At 41.3% G+C, this 10,741-nt stretch overlaps 1 protein-coding gene across 1 annotated transcript; it reads left to right on the forward strand.

The window, feature by feature from the left end:
- The first annotated feature begins 4,131 nt into the window (after window positions 1-4,131).
- LOC105936568 (oocyte zinc finger protein XlCOF6) lies at window positions 4,132-10,520 on the forward strand. Its single transcript, XM_021324039.2, has 5 exons — window positions 4,132-4,412; window positions 6,187-6,301; window positions 6,382-6,462; window positions 6,574-6,636; window positions 8,363-10,520. The coding sequence occupies exons 1-5, from the start codon at window positions 4,227-4,229 to the stop codon at window positions 9,667-9,669; spliced, it is 1,752 nt and encodes a 583-aa protein (XP_021179714.2). The 5' UTR covers window positions 4,132-4,226; the 3' UTR covers window positions 9,670-10,520.
- The last annotated feature ends 221 nt before the right edge of the window (window positions 10,521-10,741 follow it).

Genomic DNA, 10,741 nt, shown 5'->3' on the forward strand with positions numbered 1-10,741 from the left:
CATGTTCAATTCCAGTCCTCTGCGGATCGCTCTCCTACATGTAGATCTGAACACATCCGATTCAAATGAATGATTCTCCTTCTCACTCTGTCATCACGGTCTGCACAGGCTTACTTCGGCTGTGCTGAATCAGGACAACACCTGAAACATGCGGGATTGACTTTGGAAACTGACAAGTTTGGCGAACATGCTAGTGGAAACTGTGGAGGAGCTGCAGAGATCCACAGCTCTGGTGGGTGGATCTGTTGACAGGACTACTGTCAGCAGTATACTCCACATGACCTTTTTGGAAGAGTTGGCCATCCACCATGTAGGAGGCACGGCTAACAGGTGGAAGAAGGAGGTGAAAGAACACCAGAAATTAGCTTGTAAAAGGCTATAAAATTACCACACCCTGAACACAGCATCCCCATGGGAAAACATGGTGGTGGCAGAATCATGCTGTGGGGACGTTAATCTTCAGCTGGGAAAGGAAACTGCTCAGCGTCGATAGGACTGATACAGATATTTAGTTTTCTCATTGTTGTTCTCATAAAGTTTGGACAGTTTGGACTGAAAAACACGATTCTTCCTCACCTGCCTGTGAGTCCGTGCTGCCTGTGAACTCTGCCTCCGAAGGCTTTCCAGATTCTTTGTGGCCACATGTAACTCTTTAACCACCAGGTCTCCTTGTCGTTCCAGAGACCGGACGTCGTCCTCCGCCCCCTCCAGAAGGTGAGCCAGGCCCAGAGCGAGCATCTCCAACTGGGACGTGGGAATTTTAGCCGCAGGAACAGCGAGGCAGCGGAGTCCCATCAACAAGGCTGACAGCTGCAGGACTTGCCTCGTTCTCATTCTGCCGTGGATCTAAATCCCTCTCTGCGGGTCCAGAGATCTGTGCAGATCCTCAACCCCGGATCCAGGAGCTGCAGATCTGGCTCTAGATGTATCCTCATCTACTCGAGGTCTGAGAGTCAGACTGCTGAAGGACAGAGCGGTGGGGGAAGGGCGGAGATGGAAACAAAGGGGAGTTTCCAAGCTGGCGTATGAACGGTAGGACCAGCGCCATATTATTATTTTACCTCTACCTTATTCACACTATTAAATAATTTCTGCTATGGCACGTTGAAATTCTATATAAATAAACTTACCTTATGACTTCATTTTATGCTTTGGGTGACACAAATTGTTAATAAATCCCTCCTTTATGAAAAAAATAATGTTTGTAAAAAAATAACCGTAGAAGTTATAATTTAAGATAAGAACTGCAACCAGACAAACATTTAGAGCCTTTTCCTATTTAGACACATGAGCTGTGGAGCGCCAAAAGTGGTACAATGTACTTTAAAAAAATATTTACTTAGATTTTAATTTCACATGTTTTGTCTATTTTTTTTTATCTATTATAATATGTAATCAATGGATGTATCTAGAGCCTACGACAATTTGTACAAAATCTAAACAGTTGTCACTCCTTATATGTATAACTGTAGTAAAATAAAATATATCTTGCCAATGATAACATTCTCCACTTAATCTTAATCTTTCTCATGTATTTTATTATTTATTGCATTATTTTTATTTTATTAGTTTTCTAATTAAATAATGAAGAACTATAATTTTCCTATTACAGCCCAACTGAACTTAAAACTGCGGAGTACCCACACAGAAGTCTGCTATGGTCTTTATGATATTACTCATTATATCGTTCTGCAATTATTTGCACTCTAATTAATATTTTGAAGGAATAAAGTTTTTTTTCCTGGGATGCCAAGCAGTACTCCCTTATGTCCTGCAGATGGCAGCAGTCCACATGTGAACAATTCAGCTGAAGACACAAACAACATAGACATTAGATAAGTAGACGCCATGGACTGGCGCTGCCGACGCTGCCTCCTGGAGGTCTCAGCGTGGCCGCCATCTTGGATGGGTTTCTCACGCGACCCTAGTGCATTTATTTGTATTGAGGAAGCTACCATGGATTTTTACCCGATATTCTCACGGCTTGGTTTGTTACAAACAAAAGAGATGTGGTTATGATACAGGACGCTGTCAAACATGAAACATGTTTTCATGGTGAAATATGTTGTTTAAACAACGTATTTATTAAATGTATGGTCTTTAACGGATATATATTGCATATTCATACATAAATATGTGATTTCATACTGAAATACTTTGTTTTATGCTATTTACAGAGAGAGACATAAGTTATGGCATATTGTTAAAAATGTAAATAAATTTGCGATTCATAATGAAATACTGCTTTATGCTCTTAAACAAAGAGACGTGTGATATTACATATTGATAAATGTATAAATAAACGTATTGTATATTTTAATAAATAAACAATTTGGATTGTTCATTTAAATTTATTTCACTCTCTCCCACACGTACAATCCTGAGCCTTCTCTACACACCAACAATACATTCTTCATATTTCTGCGTGTTGTGCATGCACACATGCACACATAGTTTTGTAAAGGCCTGGAAAAGTGTTTAAAATGTCCTTGTCATTTTAGTGTCTTACACTACCCTGCTTGCAACTGATCTGGAGCTTAAGACCCTTAAATAACTGTTTTGCACAGCTTCTTGTATGTGTTGGCACTCCGTAACTCCAGAGTACTTAATTTGGCAACGTCATTCAGCCTTGGTTGGTGATATACGGCGATCAAAATGTTAAAAAGCATAAAATTATGGTCACTCTGTTGGTTTTCTGCATCGTTCTCGCCAAGAAAACCCTCTTCAGAACCAGTCTCAGTCTAAAATGGTGATTTGATGTTCTGTCAGTAGTTATCCCCAGTTATTGTAACCGTAAGATTCAGAAAATCCGGTCAAAGCAGCTCCCTATGCGTTTATTCCCGTCAACTCCTATGCCAGCCTTGAGTAGGGGAGACCCATCCAAGATGGCGGCGACGCAGAAAGCGCTCCAGCCGCACGGAATGAGGCTTCTATTCTTGTAATGTCTATCATAGACATCATATACGTAGACGCCCCATTGGACGCTGCCGGCCGCTAGGCTGACGTGCCTGCAGGGCGGCCATCTTGGGTCAGACCACAGATCAGACATCTGCTGTCAAAATGAATAGGAGGCAGCTCAGATCTCATTTTAATCAGATGTTCACAATGCCCGTGACCTTTCAGACAGATTACACATATTTATTCAGAACCAAAAGTATTTAAACTGAATTCAAACTGGGTGAAAAATGTACAAGCACTTACATATTTTGCAGTTACATATTAATCTAATATACACACAAATTATACACACATAAATCTCTCTCTCTTTCTTCCAATATATATATATATATATATATATATATATATATATATACAGACACCGATCTACAGACAACAGCACTTATCTACATAGGAGCAAAACTATATACAGACAAGTGAAAGCAAAGGTGCTCATAACAGCATTTAAAAATTATATAATACAAACTGCGATCTGGGGGGAAAAAATCAACAAAAAACCTAATAACGCATCTTAGAATCAAATACATTACAAAATCATAGCAAAACCGAAAATACTGTATAATACCCCCCCCCCCCCCCCCCCCCCCCCCCCCCGAAATAAATCATGTCTATCCAGTAATTTAGGACCATTTTGTTTGTTTTTCGTGTTCAATGTACTTTTCTCTACTTCCATCCCTGCTACCCATTAGCACATACTGTGTTTAAAAAACTGTAAAACTGTAATTGTAAAGCATGAGGATTATCTATCATAAAATCTTCCTTATGGAAGGTAATTGCCCAGGATCTGGTTCCTAGTGTCCTTTTATTTGCGCACCCATAAGGGGAGTAAAAGTCGGGCTTCCTGGGACGGAGCTCTGGAAGTTTGCTTACTTTCAATACAAAATCGAAATAATTTATTAAGTTAGACAATCATTTCATTCAATCAATTGGTCCCATGTAGCCCCTAAAGGGGTGACGTTTTCAGTCAGTTGATTTATCTGGAAATCGGTTGAGAATTCACCGGATCCAGAGTGTCTGAAAACATAAAGTACATTTTCCTGAATTGACATGTATTCTGTCTGAGCGCAGCTTGGTCTGACCTAAGATGGCCGCTCTGTCGGCACGCCTCTCACCCGACGACGCGGTGTCTACGTATACATGTCTGTGATGTCTATGACGAGCAGCAGCAGAAGAAGAAGACGCAGTAGTAGAAGAAGAAGAAGAACCCCTTCTCAAACAAACTAAACTTTTTGGATGTGTTTAAATCAAACTGTTAGAAATTCCTGAGCATGTTCAGTCTGGAGAGGTTTGAGACGCACGTCCACGCTCTCATGGAGGCTCTGGTGGAGGCGGCGGTGACGGAGGTCCGCAGGCTCCTCCTGACCGACTGCTGGAGGACCGGGGTGTCCGCTCAGGAGCTCCCAGCCGGCGGGGAGAACGGAGAGGACGGGGGGCAAGCTGTCGGTCGCATAACGGTAAAGAGGCGGCCGTCGGCAGGACAACAACACGTTATATTTTTTAATTTTATAACAAATATAATAACTGGCCGAATGTCAGTGTTTCCGCTGCTATTAAAGTAGATTTCTGTGGCTTTTAGCTGCTCCAGAGCACACATGCGTTTGTTATCCCAACGCCGGGATGGAAAGACAACAGCAATGAGCTTTGAGAAGCAACCTGGGTCGTTTATTTATTTTAAACAAGAAAAGAAAAAGAGAGAAAATAAAAAAAAGTTGTAAATAATAAACCATATTGCCAAATGTATTCACTTTAGGGCTGGACAATATAGGGGAAAAAGCGTATCGATAAAATAGAAATAATATTGATCGATCAACAAATTCTAAACATATACATTAAGTGCAGCCCTGTCCATTTTATGTTGTTTCTTATCGACTTATTTTTAGATAAAGAACACAAAAACACTGAATTCAAACTCATCCCTTTATTCAACCAACTTTTAACCAAAACTGCAAGTTTTTTTTTAAAAAAAAAGTAAAAAGAACACGTGTTCTCTGGACTCTTTAAAGGGGGCGGAGCTTAGTGACGGAGCTACTGGGTCTCCATTTGTGATTGGTTGGGAGGATGTAATGGCTATTATTAACTTACATGATTGGCTAGAACGCAAAAGGAAGAAAAACTGTTCTATTGAACTTTTTATTGACTCTTTTTTTCCATATTGCACGACACGTCTTTCAATCAATATATATCGTTATTGAACTATCGTCCGGCCCTAATTCACTTTCCTGCCTTGACTCGAATATGGACTACAGAGACATCCCATTCTTAAACCATAGGGTTCAATACGATGCTGGGCCTTCATTTGCACATACAACAACTTCAAATCTTGAGTGAAGGTGGTCCACAAGGCTCTGGGGTGTCCTCCTAGGAGCTCGTTTGTAAGGTCAGACACTGATGTTGGACAAGAAGGCCTGGCTCTGAGTAGCACTGGACAAGAATTCAATAACGATTAATATCGATCAATAGATAGATAGAAACAAAGTGTCACTAATTCCAAAAAAAGTAAAAAAACAAAACAACTGGACTTTTTTCTGAAGTTTGAAGACGTTTCGCTTCCCATCCAGAAAGCTTTCTCAGTTAAAATGTCTGGAGTAGTTTGGAGTTCTAAGTTTTTATACTATTGCAATGGCCTTGTGTGGCTTAGATAACATGCAGATTAAACCGAACCAGGTCCAACCCTTAGTAATGGGGAGTCGTTAAGGTAATTGTATGCCTAGCTTGCAGAGGAGATGTTGTGATCACCTTAATGGATAGAAGACTCTTCTAAAGCCAGTGTCGGTCCGGCACCCGAAGCTCGGACCGGACCCAAACACTGCAGCCAAACCTAAAACAGAATGGCTGAAAAAAGGAAAATTAATCAAGGTGTTCCAGTGGCCCACAACTCAGGAGGTCCACACCCCAAACTGACTGAGGTGCTGTAATGTCCCCAGCTATGCGACAGACGATGAAGTTGTTCAGAAAGTGACCGCTAACTCGAGGGTCTGAGGTTTCTGAGTAACAGTGGAATAAAAACTAGCCAAGGCAAATTTATTTCTACAGCATATTTCAGTACAGAGACAATGCAAAGTGCTTCACATGATTAAAATATAAGAAAATAAAACAGAATAAAAGCAAGTAGGAATAAAATGTAGAAACAAAATAGAACATGGGAGAATAGAAACTAAGAGCCAACATTAAAAACATAAAAACTAAGAAATGTCAAATAATGAATGATGTGTGTTTGTTAACTTCCAGGATCAGTTCGTGTCGCTCATGAAAGTTTGCATCAGCGACGTCCTGCAGAAAACCACCTCCATGGTGAAAGCGTCCATGTGTCCGGAGGACGGGAAAACCTCCCGGCACGCAACAAGTCGGTCGTCCCACAGCTGGAGCAGGTTTTGGATTGTTTGAGTTCAGATATTAAACCAGATTTCTGTTGTGAAACGACAGAACCGGCAGCCAGGAAACGCAGCGTAAGGAAGGGACTCCAGCCTGCGGTGACCAACCACATCGACCATTTATACTGCAGAGGTAGCACTTAGAGATATTTACCTAGAAGCAAACCTCCTCTCATTTAAAGAACTGTTAACAGATGTCTAAACCTACAGATGTGCCCGTTCATTAAGGCTCCTTTCTTTGTAGAAGAGCCGCAGAGCGAGGAGCCAGGAGAAGCGGCGGCTGCGTCTGAATCAGAGACAGAACCTGGTAATTTATCCGTTTTCTCCTTCTGGTTCTGACCAGAATTGTCAGTGAGTTCAAGAAGAACGGCAAATCTCAACGAAGAGAGAATGTTTAATTATTTATGTTGAGACGTATTTTACAGATTCAGTTTTGGTAATTTTGTTCATTCTGCGTCTGAAAGATCAAATGCAGGTTGATTCTCCACAAAGAGACAATCAGTTAAAATTATGACACCTTTTCACATTTTGCCACATTACAACAATCATCTTCTATGCATTCTGTTTGGACTTTTCTGTATTTGACAGAACAAAGTGTATTAAAATAAGTTGGAGAAAAATTCCATACTATTTAGCATAAAGTGCATGAATAAAACTCAGAAATTTGTGGTATGCATTAGAACTGGGTGATGAATCGATTTGATCGGCTCATTTGAATTTGCAACTCCTAAAGATTTAACTTGGGGAAATTGGGATTATTTATTTTTGCCAATGCATTCTCCTTGGCTTCCATGAAACTTTGCACTAAATCAGTCCCAAATTGTTTTGGTAATAGCATGCGATATTGAATATATGTTTAGGAAATCATATTGTCAGAATACTCCAAAGATGAAACCTTTTTTTACCCAAAGAAAATACACTTTAATTAATTCTTTTACTTGTTTTCTTAAATTGGTGTGAAGCCAACATTTCTTTATATTTTCATTATTTACTGTTGCAGGGCCAGCCATCTTGTTTTATAAACATATTTTAAAGCTCGTAATAAGTTGCACTTTGAATTTAGGTCAACTCCCAATTAGATAATTTAAATAAAAGTTAGCTTTTTAAAAATAATTTCAGCAATTTGTTTTTATGAACAAAAGGGAAGAAAATGGATTAATCGGTGAAAACAAAGTTAGAGATTTTATTTTTAAGCTTTATCACCCAGCCTTAGTGTGCATATGCAGGCCTATCATGACACAGTGGTGGCAGCATCATGATGTGGGGAGGCCAGTAAATTATGGCAGAGCTGCTGAGAAGATGAATGGAGCCAGATCAAAGACAAACACTGTAGGGCTAAAACGTTCGTTTTAGTAAATGAGTATTTTATCAATCGAGTAATTAGGTAAAAACAAATTACACATTCTGTAGAACTTTCACTTAATTATTTCATCTTATTTTATGAGTAATACAAATAAATAAAAATTACAAATGAGCAATTTTTTTTTTTTTGTACAAATTGGTCTAATTACGCCTAAATTGGATCGTGAGCTTAACGTTGCTATGTGCTAAGCTAACCGTACAACACGGATGTTTCAGAGCAACATAAAGTTGACGTCCATCAGCAAAGTTGTAACAACAGACCTGTAAGCTAGCGCTAGCCGTTATTAGCTTCTTTGACAGCCTAATACCAGGTCTCTGTCGCGGTCTGGGTCCTTAAAGCTGCACCATGCAACGCTCCCCTGTATGAATGCAGAAACAGCAAAACAACATATGTACATGTGTTCTGTCTTTGTTGTCTGTAAGTTAACGTTTAAATAAATTTTTAAGTGGCGCAAGAGCAGCATATAGTTTTCACAGGCCTAGAGCTCCCTCTTGTGGCTATAGATGGTAATGTTTACTACTTGGTTCATGTTAGTCAGTATGAATTACCATTTAAATTTGATATATAAGTCACAGGATCGGCCAAACAATGAAAAATTAATGTGACTTACAGTCTGAAAAATCCTGTATCTGGTGTTGCTTATCTTTGTGTTTTACTTGTTTGGTTTCAGTCATGGTCTGCTCGCCACCTGAAGCGTCATGTGAGGAAGTAAAATCTGAACCTTCACCTACTCCTGATGCCGTTCCGCTCAACCCGACTCCTGGGTTGGCTTCCGGCGTCGCAGAGGTAAACAGCGTCCAGGCGGATCCCAAACCCTCGGAAACCTCCATAAAAAAAGCAAAATCGTTTCAGTGCCCTTCGTGCGAGAAAACCTTTGCGAAGAAGTGCTTAATGGAGAGGCACAACCTGAACCACACCAAACCTCACAGTTGTTCTCACTGCGGGAAGCGTTTCGCAACCCTCCGCGCTCTCATCCCCCACACAAGGAAACACACGGGGGAAAAGCTCTACGGCTGTGCGGACTGCGGGATCCACTTTGCCTACAAGTATACCTTTGACAGACACATGCGGAGCCACACCCAGACGAAGCTGAAAACATTCACGCACACGTGCCCGCTGTGCGAGGCCCAGTTCACAACTATGTTTCTGTTCCAGCGACACAAGTGCGCCGCTCTGCAGAGGATGTTTGTCTGCCCCGTCTGCCCAGAGACGTTTCAGTGCCGACGCAGTTTGGCCGATCATGAGTTACTCCACTCTGGGAACAGGGACTTTGTTTGTGAAATGTGCGGCGAGAGGTTCATCTCGTTCTCGTCTCTGGCCACCCACAGAGTCATCCACTTTCAGGGGGAAAACTGCTGCGACGAGTCGGCCCGTTGCAACGCCAACGCCCCGAACAACCACGGCAGAAAGAAACTCCTCAGCTGCGACGTCTGCGGGAAGGCGCTGAGCCACCAGAGCGCGCTGAAGCACCACATGCTCAAGCACACGGGCGAGAAAGACCACGTCTGCGAGACCTGCGGCAAACGCTGCGGGCACGCCAGCGCGCTGCAGAACCACATGAGGGTCCACACGGGGAAGAAGCCCAGAGAGACGCCGGTCTGCGGCACGTGCGGCAAAACCTTCGCCTCGGCGTGCAAACTCAAACTCCACATGAACATCCACGCCGGGAAGAAACCGTACACCTGCAGCGACTGCGGGAAGGCGTTCAACAGCCCCAGCAACCTCAAGAATCACACCCTGATTCACTGCAGCACGAAGACGTTTGGGTGCGACGTCTGCGGCAGGAAGTTCGCTCAGCTCGCCGGCCTCAAGCAGCACAGACAACTCCACGTGGGGAAGACGTTTGGATGCAAAGTCTGCGGGAAAGGATTCGTCCTGAAAAGCCAGCTGAGGAAACACGAGAGGGGCCACCTGCCAGAGGAGGCAAGACACGATGAGCCGACTGAGAAAACCGTTAAAACTACAACTGATTCATGAAAAGACCTACAACCTTTACATATCTGTGGTGATTACACCTAAAAAAGGTTAAAGATGTTTCTCGTTAGATGTTTTATTCACTTACTTGTTGGTAAGTGAATAAATCCCTGCAGTGCGGGAGAGCTAACCAGCTAATCAGTCCTCTGCGCTATTACTAGCCGTACTTCATCATTAATAATTTTAACAGCAAAAGCTTTATACACCAAATGTTTTTCTACACAGAGTTTAGAAAAATCGGGGTTTAGAATTTTGTTTTTGGTTTAAAGTTTGGTTCAGTGAGGGGGGAAAAAAATCAAATGCTTGGTTTGTTTTTACTAAATTCAACACGATTTTAAACCAAAATAGGTTTTGAAATATTCACTCAGTTTGAACATAACCTAAAAGTGACGGTCCCAAGGTCAAATAGGAAGGTGAAGGTCAAAATAATTTTTTTTCTTTTTAACAGCTTTGCTTGTTTGCCTCCTGTGGTTACTTTTCACCAAATGCAGAGGAGAAAATGTGGGTACCTAAGCCATTACAGGAGGCAGAAAATTGAAGCTAATTAACACCTTACTGTATCTGATGTTTCTTAAGAAAAGCAATTAAAAAAGAAATCTAATAGGGAAACTTAAAGGCTCCAGAATAATGAGGTTTTGGCAGGGAGCCTCAGTCACAAACAAACAAGTTTTTACACTTAAGATTAAGGAACACTAATTAAAGTAAGTTTTTTTAGCAGAAGACAATAACTGACATCTGTTAGCTTTAGCCAGGATCTGGTGGCCTTTGGAACACCTTAAAAACAGAAACTGTCCATTTAATAAAATGTCTTAATGTGTTCATTAAAAACAGATTTCCTCCTACGTTTGGAAAGATTTTTGGCTTGATGTGTTTTCGTGTCGTCGGGTTCCCATTCAAGAAGATATGCAACTAAAAAACCCACCAGGAAAGACAAATTTCCTTCATCACAGATTTAAATGTCCCTTAAATTCTTTATGGTTATTATTAATGCTCCATTGAAAAGTTAAAGTGTCTCATTCTGGTCCAGGCAGTGGTTTACATGTTTCTCCATTACACCGGATACAGATGGCCCAGA

The sequence above is a fragment of the Fundulus heteroclitus genome, chromosome 8 (genome assembly GCF_011125445.2).
Source record: "Fundulus heteroclitus isolate FHET01 chromosome 8, MU-UCD_Fhet_4.1, whole genome shotgun sequence".
Taxonomy (NCBI): domain Eukaryota; kingdom Metazoa; phylum Chordata; class Actinopteri; order Cyprinodontiformes; family Fundulidae; genus Fundulus; species Fundulus heteroclitus.